At 41.1% G+C, this 17,262-nt stretch overlaps 1 protein-coding gene and 1 long non-coding RNA gene across 2 annotated transcripts; one reads left to right on the top strand and one right to left on the bottom strand.

Moving 5' to 3' along the window:
- Window positions 1-1,412: 1,412 nt before the first annotated feature.
- cart2 (cocaine- and amphetamine-regulated transcript 2) lies at window positions 1,413-2,316 on the bottom strand (the record flags this gene model as incomplete). Its single annotated transcript, XM_084168699.1, has 3 exons — window positions 1,413-1,520; window positions 1,779-1,862; window positions 2,152-2,316. 3 exons carry the CDS (start codon window positions 2,314-2,316, stop codon window positions 1,413-1,415), a joined length of 357 nt encoding a protein of 118 aa, XP_084024825.1.
- Window positions 2,317-15,681: 13,365 nt separating this feature from the next.
- Window positions 15,682-17,019, top strand: LOC311134500. The gene is made up of 3 exons (XR_014613698.1): window positions 15,682-15,977; window positions 16,412-16,562; window positions 16,745-17,019. It is a non-coding gene; the product is annotated as an uncharacterized lncRNA (long non-coding RNA).
- Window positions 17,020-17,262: the final 243 nt, after the last annotated feature.

Here is a 17,262-nt window from a genome sequence, read left to right as displayed (position 1 = left end):
CCAATCAATTGAATTTACCACATTTGGACTCCAATCAAGTTGTAGAAACATCTCAAGGATGATAAATGGAAACAGGATGCACCTAAGCTCAATTTCAAGTCTCATAGCAAAGGGTCTGAATACTTATGTAAATGAGGTATTTCCGTTTTATTTTTATTACATTTGCCAATTTCTAAAAACCTGTTTTCGCTTTGTCATTGAGGTATTGTGTGTAGATTGATGAGAGAGATATATTTAATCAATTTTAGAATAAGGCTAACGTAACAAAATGTGAAAAATGGCGAGGTCTGAATACTTTCCGAATGCACTGTACTAGTATTACACACTCACTGCTGCGGTATGCGATTTACATTACTTACATTTACATTTTACATTTACGTCATTTAGCAGACGCTCTTATCCAGAGCGACTTACAGGAGCAATTAGGGTTAAGTGCCTTGCTTAAGGGCACATCGACAGATTTTTCACCTAGTCGGCTCGGGGATTAGAACCAGCGACCTTTCGGTTACTGGCACAACGCTCTTACCCACTAAGCTACCTGCCGCCATACTTAACTTTTTAGAGATCTTGAGTTTTGATTGAGTCTATTAGAACGAACATTCCATTTGACCAATTCAGTCAAATTTGAAACTGTCAGTTCCCTCAAATGACATCTTTACATTTTGTTTTCCTACTTATGTGGAGATTAAGAACTGTTTGGAACAAGTTAAATTTGTAATATAGTTTATGGAAAAATATGACTAATTAAAGTAGGTAATTGAAGTACAGTTTTCGATCCAACCAGGTTTGTGAACCCGAGTAATTTTCACAAAATTAGTTCTCCAGCATGCACCCAGGCTGAAGACTTAGCTTTAATACATCTTACTTCCCCTAATTCCCTACCTCCTAACGTACGTTTTTGTTATACCATGAAAGGAAACGTGTCATGAAATTCAAGTTCCAGTGGTTTTGAGGTACAGTTATTGAAATGCTCAATAGGATCTTTGTATCATGAGAACAGCATATACACACATTTACTAATCCTAACTTACCTTTTTACAAGAGCCTTCATGATGCATTTATTAATAAATTACCTTCTATTTAACAAATATATTTAGCGTTTTCATGAGAAATGTCCAGGATTGTGAGAACTAGAAACGGAGAATTCAGAGACCAAAAATACTGATTACGAAATACGTTGTGACACACTTTAATGCACAATATGGAGAGTTCAGTAACACTTAGGTGACACGTTTCTTCAAACTCCAGGAAACGATAGCATGTACCATTATCTAATTTGTGGTCCCACTATAACATTGACAATTATAGTCAGCCAGTATTTGAAAAATATTCATAAAAATAATGACATGTTACATTATTATCCCTCTTTTAAATAACACGATGAAAGTGGGTTGAATCCACACAACCTACATTCACAAGCACTTCAACAGAAAGAAGTTGCAGAAAGCTCCCCGTGGACAGTCGCACATTTTGCCGATTCGAGCGCCTTTCCTCACCGCGCAATGCTCCCCCACGTCGCACTGAAAAAGGTTAATGTCACATTGTTAAATTAAAACAATGGGGATAGTGTAGGTTACAATATCACCCCGCGTTTCGAAACACCCCGCATTTATGAAATAATCCAATGACATGTTAGGAACTTCCAATAGCATAAGTCTACTTACATTAAGAACACTTGACCATAATAAAATAAAAACAATCTTGTCATTCTGCATTTGGTCATTATTCGTCATATACAAAATGAATACATTCTCTGAGCAAAGAGGGTAAAATCTTACCGTGGGAACTTGTCCAAATTTCTTTTCCCATGGATTAATTCTTTTGGTCTGCAGCTTTTTGAGAACTTCGTGTAGAGCTCCAAGCTGTGGAAACAGTAGGAAATACACAATTAAAATATTACATCACTTCAAGCTCTGACCGTTATGTCTTGTCATTGTGTAGCATTACTACAATTCCTTGAGCTTATATTCATATTTTGACCCAAAAATCTAAAACACCATTCATGGTCTCTCGAACAATGTGCTTTTTATTTTGTATTTAGCATAATTTAGCCTACTCTATTTCTCGAGGTAGTGGAATCTAAATTCCAAAAGCTGCTCGCGGACTTAAGTATTCATGCATACAGTCTACAGACAATATAGCTAGACTTACAAGACGTTTTTCGTTCGTTAGATTCGGATTTCTTGGATAGAAGTCGTGAATGTTTCTCGTTTCCAAATCCACTTCCATTTCTGAGTCGCTCGTTTCAGCACCACATAGGATGGACAGCAGCGCTGTGCAAACTACCGCTCTCGTCCACAGCTTAGAGCTCTCCATGGTCCTGAAGTGCTTTACGAACCCAAGCGCACTAAGTTGTTTCCTATTTCAACTCAATTGACCAATCCCTGCAGTTTTGCCTCCTTTTGTTTGCTCTTCAGTGTTTGTATTCTCATTGATATTGAATTGCTCCGCCTTGAGCATTGATCTCCTTATATACGTAAGAGAAATGAACCTACGTAAGAAGCACATTACGCTGTCCAAATTTGTCTCAGCAAGTGCCCTTCAGAATTATTTTTGCTGTTGTGGTCTTTACTAGTGCACAGAGTACAGACATGGGCAGTTTAATATTTGATTATAATATCTGATAATTTTTATTAGAATTAACAAAACGTAATCTGATGGTCTAGAAAGTTAGTTATATTTTCAGAGCTTCTTCAGTAAATAGCCTACCATGGACAGTAAGTTGTGCTATATTTTGTATGGAATTTGGAACTTCAGAATTTGGGGCTGGTTTGCCAGACACAGATTAAGCCTAGTCCTAGACTAAAATGCTTGTTCAATGGATATTCTCCATTAAAAGTGCTTCTTAGTCCATTACTAGGCTTAATCTGTGTGTGGGAAACAGCCCCTTTTGAGTTTAAAACAAGTTCTCACTGGCTTCTTTTTGAATTAATCTCTTTATGAGGAGATGGGTTCTGAATGATAAAAGGAGGATCATCCAATGATGATCCCCTCACCCTGAAGCTCGGAGATGAGCTTGATTATGGATATTTGTTTGTGACGCACTTCTATACCCAGGAGAACAGTGCACAGATAAGGTCATGTTTTCAGTTTAAATAAACCATACCTTTTTATAGTAGTATAGCCTATATACAGTTATACGCCTACACATCATATTTTCCATCAAATTAAAGTTTTTTTAGTTTGTGACATGACTAATGTGAATAATATTTCTGACAAATCCTTGCAGAAGGCATAATATATAATACACCACAGGTTCAAAAAGTCACGCCATGTATCAAGAAATCTGAAGTTACCAAGGCCTTGTAAACAAACAGTGTTTGTGTGCGTCAGACTCAGCAGGCACATAATAGGAGCAAACTCCTGTTGCTATGTTAATTGGGCATAGTGACACCTCTTTTGCCAAAGACCCCAAATCAATATTTTCATGAATACTCTTCTTTGCATGAGCCTTTCTTCTTCTAATGTCATGTTGAACATATTATGTTGAGAAGTGTATTAGGTTTGCAACATAATATGTTATTATGTTGTGACGTGAAATAAGATGTGCATTGAACTTCTAAAAGTAGGACTGGATTATCATCTCATAACTTTACCAAATTGAGGTCAACAGTGTGTGCCCTCTGGAAATTTTGCAGCCTTAGATGGTATCAACACTGTCTAATATTGAGTGGCACCCCATTTTGCCCTCAGAACAGCCTCAATTCATCGGGGCATGGACTCTACAAGGTGTCAAGCGTTCCACAGGGATGCTGGCACATGTTGACTCCATTGCTTCCCACTGTTGTGTCAAGTTGGCTGGATGTCCTTTGGTCCATCACCCGTTCTTGATACACACAGGAAACTGTTGAATGTGGAAAAACCCAGCAGCATGCAGTTCTTGAAACACACAAACCGGTGTGCCTGGCACCTACAACCTTTATTCCGTTCAAAGGCACTTAACTTTTGTCTTGCCCATTCACGTTCTGAATGGCACACATACACAATCCATGTCTGAATTGTCTCAAGGCTTAAAAATCCTTATTTAACCTGTCTCCTTCCATTCATCTACACTGATTGAAGTGGATTTAACAAGTGACATCAATAAGGGATCATAGCCTTCACCTGGTCAGTCTGTCATGGAAAGATCAGGTGTTCCTAATGTTTTGTACACTCAGTGTATGTCTTGAAGTTAATACCCCCCCCCCCCCCAAACAGAGACAACACAATAGAAATATTGAAATTGCCATGACATATCGCCGATACAGAAAAAGTGCAAACTCCTGCTTTATGCTGATGATTCCGCCTTACTGGTATCTGGGAAGGATACAGTTTACATAGAGGAGACCCTGAGTAAGGAATTGTATTCTGTTAGAGATTGGTTGACTGACAACAAATTGTCGCTACATTTGGAAAAACTGAATCGCTTTCGTTTGGAACAAAACGTAGTTTGCTTAGGGCTGACAAGATAAAGGTAAACTGTGCAGGCAAGGAGATCGAATCTAAGACAAGTGAAACTTATCTTGGTGTATCCCGAGATCAATCCCTTTCTGGAGACCTGATCGCTGCTAAAATTCTTTCTAAAATGGTGAACAAATGTAAATATGTTTATATAAACTGCTTGTCTCAACCTTGATTCTGTGTCATTTTGATTATGCCTGCTCTGCTTGGTGTAGTGGGCTATCAAAAAAGCTGAAAAAGAAAATGCAGGTCATGCAAAATAATGTTATCAGGTACAGTTGAAGTTGGAAGTTTACATACACCTTAGCCAAATACATTTAAACTCAGTTTTTCACAATTCCTGACATTTAATCCTAGTAAATATTCCCTGTTTTAGGTCAGTTAGGATCACCACTTTATTTTAAGAATGTGAAATGTCAGAATAATAGTAGAGATAATTATTTATTTAAGCTTTTATTTCTTTCATCACATTCCCAGTGGGTCAGAAGTTTACATACACTCAATTAGTATTTGGTAGCATTTCCTTAAAATTGTTTAACTTGGGTCAAACATTTCGGGTAGCCTTCCACAAGCTTCCCACAATAAGTTGGGTGAATTTTGGCCCATTCCTCCTGACATAACTGGTGTAACTGTGTCAGGTTTGTAGGCCTCCTTGCTCGCACACGCTTTTTCAGTTCTGCCCACAAATATTATATAGGATTGAGGTCAAGGCTTTGTGATGGCCACTCCAATACCTTGACTTTGTTGTCCTTAAGCCATTTTGCCACAACTTTGGAAGTATGCTTGGGGTCATTGCCCATTTGGAAGACCCATTTGCGACCAAGCTTTAACTTCCTGACTGATGTCTTGATGTTGCTTCAATATATCCACATAATTTTCCTTCCTCATGATGCCATCTATTTTGTGAAGTGCACCAGTCCCTCCTGCAGCAAAGCACCCCCACAGCATGATGCTGCCACCCCTGTGCTTCACGGTTGGGATGGTGTTCTTCGGCTTGCAAGCGCCCCCCTTTTTCCTCCAAACATAACGATGGTCATTATGGCCAAACCATTCTATTTTTGTTTCATCAGACCAGAGGACATTTCTCCAAAAAGTATGATCTTTGTCCCCATGTGCAGTTGTAAACCGTAGTCTGGCTTTTTTATGGCAGTTTTGGAGCAGTGGCTTCTTCCTTGCTGAGTGGCCTTTCAGGTTATGTCAATATAGGACTTGTTTTACTGTGGATATAGATACTTTTGTACCTGTTTCCTCCAGCATCTTCACAAGGTCATTTTCTGTTGTTCTGGGATTGATTTGCACTTTTCGCACCAAAGTACATTAATCTCTAGGAGACAGAACGCGTCTCCTTCCTGAGCGGTATGACGGCTGCGCGGTCCCATGGTGTTTATACTTGCGTACTATTGTTTGTACAGATGAACGTGGTACCTTCAGGCGTTTGGAAATTGCTCCCAAGGATGAACCAGACTTGTGGAGGTCTACAATCTTTTTTCTGAGGTCTTGGCTGATTTCTTTGGATTTTCCCATGATGTCAAGCTAAGAGGCACTGAGTTTGAAGGTAGGCCTTGAAATACATCCACAGGTACACCTCCAATTGACTCAAATGATGTCAATTAGCCAATCAGAAGCTTCTATAGCCATGACATCATTTTCTGGCATTTTCCAAGCTGTTTAAAGGCAAAGTCAACTTAGCGTATGTAAACTTCTGATCCACTGGAATTGTGATACAGTGAATTATAAGTGAAATAATCTGTCTGTAAACAATTGTTGGAAAAATTCCTTGTGTCATGCACAAAGTAGATGTCCTAACCGACTTGCCAAAACTATAGTTTGTTAAGAAGAAATTTGTGGAGTGGTTGAAAAACAAGTTTTAATGACTCCAACCTAAGTGTATGTAAACTTCCGACTTCAACTGTATATGCTGAATGTCCCCCCTAGGTCCCACAAAGGTGTACAGGAGTTCCGGGAGGTGGGCATGTTGCCTTTGGAGTCCAGAGTGGACCAACTTAAACGTAATCATATGTTTGACATCTTAAATGATCGTGCCCCAGGTTATATGAAAACCACATTGATATGGTCTATAACCAGCCCAGTTACAATACATTTACATTACATTTTACATTTTACAATACCAGAGCTAGTGTTATGTCTTGTAAAATCCCAAGAGTAAACAGTTCTGTAAGGAGCACGTTTTCTTTATACAGGCATTTGTCCATGGAATAGTCTTCCCTTGGAGAAATACCTTTAAAAAGCAGGCACATTTTTTCATTTGGACAAGGTTGTCTAAGTAAGAGACACCACTCCACTGCCCCCTACTGCTGGTCAGGTGTATTGATTTGAATTATTGTTTTTTTAAGGTCGAAATGTGAAATGAATATGGTCGATTTTTAAGGTTAGGGAAAAGTGCAGTGAGTAGTGCCATTTTCTAGGACGTAAATGAATGTATTTATGGTTGTTTGTAATTTTGTCTTGCCTTTAAATCATTATATGTGTTAGATTTTTACCATCGAGGACCACTTTGTTTACAAGTGTTTTAATATAATTTTCAGTGATATCCTCGTGGTCCACATTGTACATTTTGTTGTATATGTCTGATAAATCAATTGATTTCAATCAAGTGACAACTATGCATCTGTATTTGGAGGATAACATTTTGGTTTGGTTAATATGTCATAGCTCCTGCTTTGGCCAATCAACATTTAATGTTATATTCAGAATCATTGTTCGGCAGCGAGAGCAGCGTGCTAGACAAATCACAAAATAACCACACAAACACATCAGCCTGGGTTAGTTTGGTTTTCAATTTCCAATCCGGAAAAATCTATTAAACTGAGCCAAATGGGAAGCACACTTCAAGCGGCACCCAAGGAGTTCATTCATATTGCTTGGCGGGAGCACACGCCACACAGACAGAGAGGTATAATTGTTCCAGGCTCTGACGCAAGCAAAGGCAAGTCAGCTCTCCACATGAGTTCCAGCCAGCTCACTCCAGCTCACTTTAATTGATTTTAAAATTCTCCGATTGATTCAGCCTTTACGGTATCAACATTAAATGTGTGGCACGGAATCGTGGCATTTGCAATAAAAATGTGATGTCTTCCATGAAGACATGGTAGGTCAGGAGTTGTGGCATCTGTCAGGCCACAAAATGATTCAGCCCCTCTGCATTTTATTCAATGTTGATACCACAGAGGCCAGGGGAAACTGTGATTCAGATCTGTGCCCTTCCCAAAACGAGTCAAAACCATTACTCTTAACCTAACTATAAAGAAGACCTATTGTAAACCCACTCTAGAATTCAATGACCCCTGAAGATAAGGCTAGGTAAACATATTGCACTCAGCAAACAGCATAATGGGAAATTAGGGTGACATCTGCACACTTCAATCTGGAGAAAATCACACAGAAAAACATGTCTATTAATACTTGAGAAGATACACAACAACAAACTAGCAGCCATACCACCTTGCATCCTACTGCTGTTGGGATGAGTTGGGATTGATCAATAATTGGATGAGAGATCAGACGCTGGATGTGGTTTATTTTTCCAGACACTTCTATATGACAGTCTTCAAGTTCACAAATAAAAGGCACCAATTCATGCTACATCTCTTTGTTTTATGGGCTGTGGCTGTGATGAATAGCACATGCTGGTGTCCAGTGACAGGTTATGGGTCTGGTTAAGTGAGGTGGATTTGAAAGGAGGGCCCCAGGCCAATCAGTAGAGATTGAGATGGGGGGGTTACTGTGAGATTCTGGCAACTAAGCCGTTTCTACTTACCCAGAGTCAGAAGAAGTTGTGGATACCATTTTTATGGCTCTGAGTGCAGTATGAAGGAAGTTAGAGGTAGTTTGGCAAGCCAATGCTAACAAGCGTTACCCAAGACTAGCTGTACCTGTAGACTTCCAGTCATTGGCTCACAAAACTACCTCTAACTTCCTTCATACTGCATGGCTTAAAACCCCCTAAGGTCGATGCACCCCAGCTAAAATAAATTAGCATAATACAAAATTCCCCATAAAAATCTGTCAGTTTAAGCTAGAGATATCTGTTTTTTGGCATTGGATACGTCTCAATCCACCAAATCCGCATCTGCAGTGAAAGGTGACAGAGCTAGAGTGGTGTTTGTCAGACCATGAGACATCCCAAAAATCGGTCTTCCCACAAAATCATCTGTAGCGCCCGAATGGTTTGGCCTACAAACTATTATGACCCCTCTATTGAAGAATGACACTGTACCACATGCATCTTGGGACTGTCTGAAGTCGGTACAGCCATTCTGACAACTTCTGTCTGTAGTGTCTGAACCGTTTGGGTTCAGTCACTAATATGACCCATCTGTGCAAAGGTGAGACTCTCACAAACATGTACATGTCAGATATTTTGCTCTAGGCCACCCACAGACCTCACAAGACTCGTCTGAAGGTCCTCCAGTACCAGTTGAAAAAATGAATGGAAGTACAGTACCAGTCAAACGTTTAAACACACCTACTCATTCCAGGGTTTTTCTTTATTTTTACTATTTTCTACATTGTAGAATAATAGTGAAGACATCAAAACTATGAAATAACACATATGGAATCATGTAGTAACCAAAAAAGTGTTAAACAAATCAAAATAGATTTTAGATTTTAGATTCTTCAAAGCAGCCACCCTTTGCCTTGACAGCTTTGCACACTCTTGGCATTCTCTCAACCAGCTTTATGAGGAATGCTTTTCCAACAGCCTTGAAGGAGTTCCCACATATGCTGAGCACTTGTTGGCTGCTTTTCCTTCACTCTGCGGTCCAACTCATCCCAAACCATCTCAATTGGGTTGAGGTCGGGTGATTGTGGAGGCCAGGTCATCTGATGCAGCACTCCATCACTCTCCTTGGTCAAATAGCCCTTACACAGCCTGGAGGTGTGTTTTGGGTCATTGTCCTGTTGAGAAACAAATGATAGTCCCACTAAGCGCAAACCAGATGGGATGGCGAATCGCTGCAGAATGCTGTGGTAGCCATGCTGGTTAAGTGTGCCTTGAATTCTAAATAAATCACCAACAGTGTCACCAGCAAAGCACACCCACACCATTACACCTCCTCCTCCATGCTTCATGCTGGGTACCACACATGTGGAGATCATCCATTCACCTACTCTGCGTCTCACAAAGACACGGCGGTTGGAACCAAAAATCTCAAATTTGGACTCATCAGACCAAAGGACAGATTTCTACCGGTCTAATGTCCATTGCTCGTGTTTCTTGGCCCAAGCAAGTCTCTTCTTATTATTGGTGTCCTTTAGTAGTGGTTTCTTTGATGCAATTTGACCATGAAGGCCTGATTCATGCAGTCTCCTCTGAACAATTGATGTTGTGATGTGTCTGTTACTTGAACTCTGTGAAGCATTTATTTGGGCCGCAATCTGAGGTGCAGTTAACTCTAATGAACTTATCCTCTGCAGCAGAGGTCATTATTGGTCTTCCTTTCCTGTGGCGGTCCTCATGAGAGCCAGTTCCATCATAACGCTTGATGGTTTTTGCGACTGCACTTGAAGAAACTTTCAAAGTTCTTGAAATATTCTGGATTGACTGACCTTCATGTCTTAAAGTAATTATGGACTGTCATTTCTCTTTGCTTATTTCAGCTGTTCTTGACATAATATGGACTTGGTCTTTTACCAAATAGGGCTATCTTCTGTATACCACCCCTACCTTGTCACAACCCAACTGATTGGCTCAAACGCATTAAGAAGGAAATAAATTCCACAAATGAACTTTTAACAATGCATACCTGTTAATTGAAATGCATTCTAGGTGACTACCTCATGAAGCTGGTTTAGAGAATGCCAAGAGCGTGCAAAGCTGTCATCAAGGCAAAGGGAGGCTACTTCGAAGAATTTCAAATATAAAATATACTTTGATTTGTTTAACACTTATTTTGGTTACTACATGACTCCATATGTGTTATTTCATAGTTTTGATGTCTTCACTATTATTCTAAAATGTAGAAAATAAAGAATAAAGAAAAACCCTGGAATGAGTAGGTGTGTCCAAACCTTTGACTGGTACTGTATATATGGAGACTGTTTAGTGCCAAAAAATAACAAAGGTTTCCTAATCTGTCTTATATCTCACAGACATTTCTCCCATTCTTCTCTGCAGATCCTCTCAAGCTCTGTCAGGTTGGATGGGGAGCGTCGCTGCACAGCTATTTTCAGGTCTCTCCAGTGATGTTAGATCGGGTTTAAGGCCGGAATCTGACTGGGCCACTCAAGGACATTCAGAGACTTGTCTCAAAGCCACTCCTGCGTTGTCTTGGCTGTGTGCTTAGGGTTGTTGTCCTGTTGGAAAGGGAACCTTGGCCCCAGTCTAAGGTCCTGAGCGCTCTGGAGCAGGTTTTCATCAAGGATCTCTCTGTACTTTGCTCCGTTCATCTTTCCCTCAATCCTGACTAGTCTCCCAGTACCTGCCGCTGAAAAACATCCCCAAAGCATGATGCTGCCACCACCATGCTTTACCGTAGGGATGGTGCCAGGTTTCCTCCAGATGTAACGCTTGGCATTCAGGCCAAAGAGTTCAATCTTGGTTTCATCAGACCAGAGAATTTTGTTTCTCATGGTCTGAGTCTTTTAGGTGCCTTTTGGTAAACTCCAAGCGGGCTGTCATGTGCCTTTTACTGAGGAGTGGCTTCTGTCTGGCCACTCTACCATAAAGGCCTGATTGGTGGAGTACTGCAGAGATGGTTGTCCTTCTGGAAGGTTCTCCCATCTCCACAGAGGAACTCTGGAGCCCTGTCAGAGTGACCATCGGGTTCTTGGTCATCTCCCTGACCAAGGCCCTTCGCCCCCGATTGCTCAATTTGACCGGGCGGCCAACTCTAGGAAGAGTCTTGGTGGTTACAAACTTCTACCATTTAAGAATGATGGAGGCCACTGTGTTCTTGGGGACCTTCAATGCTGCAGAAATATTTTGGTACCCTTCCCCAGATCTGTGCCTCAACACAATCCTGTCTCGGAGCTCTATGGACAATTCCTTTGACCTCATGGCTTGGTTTTTGCTCTGACATGCATTGTCAACTGTGGGACCTTATATAGACAGGTTCGTGCTTTTCCAAATCATGTCCAATCAATTGAATGAACCACAGGTGGACTCCAATCATGTTGTAGAAACATTTCAAGGATGATAAATGGAAACAGGATGCACCTGAGCTCAATTTCGAGTCTCATAGCAAAGGGTCTGAATACTGATGTAAATAAGGTATTTCTGTTTTTTATTTTTAATACATTTGCAGAAATTTCTAAAAACCAGTTTTTGCTTTGTCATTATGGGGTATTGTGTTTAGATTGATGAGGATTTTTTTTATGTAATCCATTTTAGAATGAGACTAACGTAACAAAATGTGGAAAAAGTAAAGGGGTCTGAATACTTTCTGAATGCACTGTATGTGTTTGTAGCCTATTTTTCATCATTAGATAGGGCAGATTACCAACTTGAGTCACAAGTACGTCACTCAAACTTTCTGTGAAATCTGCCGTTGATATTCACAGTTTTTCCCAAAAAATATGAGTTTATTTCAATCAGGATTCGGCATCATGTACTCTCGTCTTAAGCAAAAGCAGCAAGGATGAAAGCCAAATCTTATTTGCCATTTCCATGTGCCAGGGGCACAATAAAAATGGCTTTTACACTATTCAGTGCTGTAAAACCTGCTATAAATAACCATCCAGAGACGGGTGAGTAAAGGGGTTTAAAATCCTCCCCTTGTTCCTCTGCCACTTTCCGCCTGGCTATGGGGCACGATTTGGTTCCCCACGATCGGCTTAGCTCTGCCCTCATAGCCCGTCTTCAAAACTCACTGAGCTGATATCCCATCACCGCATCCATCCCTCCACCCCTTTCTCCAACAAACCCACAACCTTCCGACAGCTTCCCTCTTCAATCCCTTATGCGACAAAAAACTATTTAAAATGAGCAAGATTACCAGGGAAATCTCATAGAGATCAGTTTACCTATTTTGAATTAGTTCTGCATTCCTCCCAGTGAAGGTCAAGTAGTAGTGATGGAATAGGACCAACGTCACTACGAGATGAGAGGACTGAAAAAACACAGACTGATGCAATCCATCTTAATTCATCCCCAGACACAGAAATAGTAATTCACCTCCGTAACACCTAAATCAATCACATTGACTTCCTCCATTGATCAAAGGGAAAGTTCACAGACCAACCTGTTTCATGAACAAAACAGGGTCTCATCAGTTAACACACTCATTCAGTGTTTCACTCCTAAAAGCTTTTTGGTATTGCTTTTACTTTGCTATAGAGTTTTCTACAAAGTTTACCTCACCTCACCCGTCCTAATTAAATTGTTGACGTGTCTCATGAACACTTGTCTGTTCCACTGCATGTTGAACATCATTCTTTGGCAGTTGAAAATAGCAGCGTCATTGTAATGTTCTAGGCCCTGAGGAGGCTCTCTGACAGGATCTGTCACTGTAATTGAGAGGTTTGTGAAATTGTGCCAGATGAAAACTCACTAACAAGAAAAACACACAATTAAACATGTTAAAACTGTCAGTGGAACATGTAAGCTGTCAGGTCACATCAATGTTCATCTAAACTTACTCTGTTCAATTGAGATGATGACTCAGGTCAAAGGCCACACAGTCCTCAGAAGGCCCAGAGGGACATTTTGTTTAGTCTTTCTTCCCCAGACAGGCCTGTCTACATGGCTGAAACTGTCACGTCTCTTTATCCACTTGTCCATATTGACTGTTTATTGGACACAAGAGAGGTGCTTTTTATGTCTAAAATATTTCCCCAGACACCACAGAGAAGATGCCGGGCACAGAACAGGATCCTGAAATGTAAAGTCCATGTCACTCGCAGCTCTTCACGGTGTCTGCACTATCCCTCATACTGACAAGCAGCTCAAGGCCAAAGGCAGGGGCCACCAAAGAAACAGTTAACACAGCCACCCGAGGGAGACACCAGTTATTTTATGTGTCATTCATTGCAGCTTTAGTGGAACATTATGTGGAAAGTACACTGAACAAAAATATAAACGCAACATGCAACAATTCCAAAGATTTGACTGAGTTACAGTTCATATAAGGAAATCAGTCCTTGAAATTGAAATTAATTGAATCTATCAATTTCACATGACTGGGAATACAGATATGCATTTGTTGGTCACAGATACCTTTTTTTTTAAAGTAGGGGCGTGGATCAGAAAACCAGTCACTATCTGGTGTGACCACCATTTGCCTCATGCAGAGCGACACATCTCCTTCGCATAGAGTTGATCAGGCTGTTGATTGTGGCCTGTGGAATGTTGTCCCACTCCTCTTCAATGGCTGTGCGAAGTTGCTGGATATTGGTGGGAACTGGAACACGCTGTCGAACACGTCGATCCTGAGCATCCCAGAAATGCTCAGTGGGTGACATGTCTGGCCATGGAAGAACTGGGACATTTTCAGCTTCCAGGAATTGTGTAAAGATCCTTGCGAAATGGGGCTGTGAATTATCATGCTGAAACATGAGGTGATGGCAGCAGATGAATGGCACGACAATGAGCCTCAGGATCTCGTCACGGTATCTCTGTGCATTCAAATTGCCATCGATAAAATGCAATTTTGTTCGTTGTCCGTAGATTATGCCTGCCCATACCATAACCCCACCGCCACCCTGGGGCACTCTGTTCACAACGTTGACATCAGCAAACTGCTCGCCCACACAACGCCATACACTCTATGCTGTCTGCCATCTGCCCGGCACAGTTGAAACCGGGATTCATCCATGAAAAGCACATTTCTCCAGCGTGCCAGTGGCAATCGAAGGTGAGCATTTGCCCACTGAAGTCAGTTACAACGCCAAACTGCAGTCAGGTCAAGACCCTGGTGAGGATGACGAGCACACAGATTAGCTTCCCTGAGACGTTTTCTGACAGTTTGTACAGAAATTATTCGGTTGTGCAAACCCACAATTTCATCAGCTGTCCGGGTGGCTGGTCTCAGACGATCCCGCAGGTGAAGCCGGATGTGGAGGTCCTGGGCTGGCGTGATTACACGTGTTCTGCGGTTGTGAGGCCGGTTGGATGTACTGCCAAATTCTCTAAAACGACATTGGAGGTGGCTTATGGTAGAGAAATTAACATTCAATTCTCTGGCAACAGTTCTGGTGGACATTCTTGCAGTCAGCATGCCAATTGCATGCTCCCTCAAAACTTGAGACATCTGTGGCATTGTGTTGTGTGACAAAATTGCACATTTTAGAGTGGACTTTTATTGTCCCCAGCACAAGGTGCACCTGTGTAATGATCATGCTGTTTAATCAGCTTTTTGATATGCCACACCTGTTAGGTGGATGGATTATCTTGGCAAATTAGAAATGCTCACTAAGATGGATGTAAACAAACTTGCGCAAACTCTGAGAGAAATAAGCTTTTTGTGCGTATGGAACCATCCATAATATCACAATTATAGTTTTAACCATGTTTTGAGGCTTTACAGCGTTTGTTTACATTTACTTTGTTTACAAACATTGGAGTAAAACAAGCTTATATTTTAGGTTCTGATGGGGAACGACAGATGAACTAACTAAGCTCATGAGGTATTTATAAGTTATTTTCTTCAAGAATCAATGGGGACATACAATTAATTTATAAGTCCAAAAATTGATGCAGCAACTGCTAATTGCCCCTTCAATAGTTGAAGCACCTTGTAGAGAAGTCTCCTTCTTTCCAAAGTTGTCAGAGTTCTGATGTCCCAGTTCTTTCTAAGTTGAGGGTCAGGCAAGCAGTTTGACGTTCCTTCCGGTCATACAGAACTGCAAAGTAGTCTGCATGGAGACCAAATAAAATCTATCTCTGCTGTGCTTTCATCAAATCGTCGGTCTTCATTCCACTAGTGTGTGCTTAGCCCTTTGAAGCGAGATCCCAGTTGAAACCACTTTCTCTCTGAGTGGGAGACTTGCCTCATTATTTCCTCACTGATTCGTTAGCTTCTGCTTGATCTTACAGATATTTTTTTTATCTTCGACTTTCTGAGTCCCCTTTCGTTATGCAGAACCCTCACACCACGCCCTCTACACCCACACGCTAACTCTCATATCCTGCACGTGTAGCCCCATGGGAAGTCTTGTTCAACGTGCTGAGCTGCCCTAATACCACCATTGATTTTGCGAGGGCGTTAGATTTAAACAATGACGTCCCATTTGATATTTACATATAGACATATATATTTACATATATTCCTCCAAGTGGGTGAAAATATCATACAACAGTACACAAAGACAGAGTTTCATGTGAGGCTAATGCCCCGTGTACACTAGCAAGCGGTAAATTGCCGCGTCCCGCTTCAGCCGCCCAGAGTGGCTCGCTTGTGGGTTTACTGGCAGCATATGGCCGCACATTTGATTGTGCGTCAAGAATTCAGCATAGCAAGTTTGTATGGTGTTCACAGGTAAATAGTAATATGTAATATGCTCTAAACCGATCTGGTAACAACCAAACTCTGCTGCCTGGTTCCCAAACCTCCACATGGCTGGGAGAACCTATTCAAGTAAGTCAATACTTTTTTACATTTCGAAAATGTAAAAATAACGATGTATTATTAGCTAACTAGCTACAGTGCAGGCTAACTCAAATGAGCTGCAAACGTAACTAGCTAGTTATCTAGCCAACTACTGTATAGATAGCTAGCTAAGTGAATTACATTTAACCAGCTACCTAACTTCATATTAGATGGCTATCTTAATATATATATTACTGTAAAAAACCAACTCCAAATGCATTTGTAGATAGCTAGCTAACAACCATGGAGGAGGGTGAAAGGATAGCAGCCCCATCTGTCAAAGTGAGAGAGTAGGCTATTCTGGATAGGGCAGGTACTTTTGTGTATTTCCAGGCCCTAGAAGTAGGGACAGAGAACATAATTCAGTGCTGTCTAATTTGAGTATAATTTAGTCTGTTTCTTGTGTGATTTTCTGTCCTTAGGCTGTGAAAACATGTCTGCAGATGAAGAGGTCCCAATGAAAAGCAGTGGTTCTCAGTCCTGGTCTGGGGACTCAAAGGGGTGCACATTTTTGTTTTTGATTAGCAGTACACAGCTGATTCAAATGATCAAGTCATCATCAAGCTTCAAGTGGTACTTATATATTCATTTGTGGCGCTATCCTTGATATGATCCTGCTATTGTCACATGCTACACATGCACATATCTGTCCAATGTTATCATGATTTGTTGTAAGGAATATTATACTTTAGTAATCCACAATGACCTGGTGATGTAAAATTATAATAATGACATTACCTTCCATATTCCTACAGATACCTTGTAACTGGAGATTCCTTCAAAACGATTGCCTACAGTTACCGTGTAGGGCACTGCAAGGTTGGGTGACCAGGGCCATCTGGGACTGCCTCCTGGGGGAATTCAGGCATGTGAAGGCTACCTGTGTCCTGCATAAGTTCATGAGGATGGACACGAGGACCAGGAGGGGATCTGCAGCTCGCCGCCGTTTGCCAGAGGAGAGGTCTGCTGCTCTGCAGGATGTTTCAAGGATGGGGGCCAACAACGCAGCACGGGAGGCAATCCATGTGCGGTAAATCTTCACCTCCTACTTCTTCGAAGAGGGTGCTGTTCCCTGGCAACACCATAGACTACACTATGCACAACCAAATGCTATTTTATGAGCCATCCACATGGCAACTGCAGTTATTCAATTCCCAGTTTCTCTCCTTTTGATTTCTACGTCTCAGGTGAGGGTGTAAGGGTGATGTCTGTACCAAAACAAAACAGGCTCTTTTAAGAGTCACACATATTGAACAAATGTAGAACAATTAGA

Source organism: Coregonus lavaretus (assembly GCF_964263955.1).
Source record: "Coregonus lavaretus genome assembly, chromosome: 9".
NCBI lineage: Eukaryota > Metazoa > Chordata > Actinopteri > Salmoniformes > Salmonidae > Coregonus > Coregonus lavaretus.
Note: the sequence above shows the minus strand (reverse complement) of the source record. Positions and strands in the feature narration are given on the sequence as shown.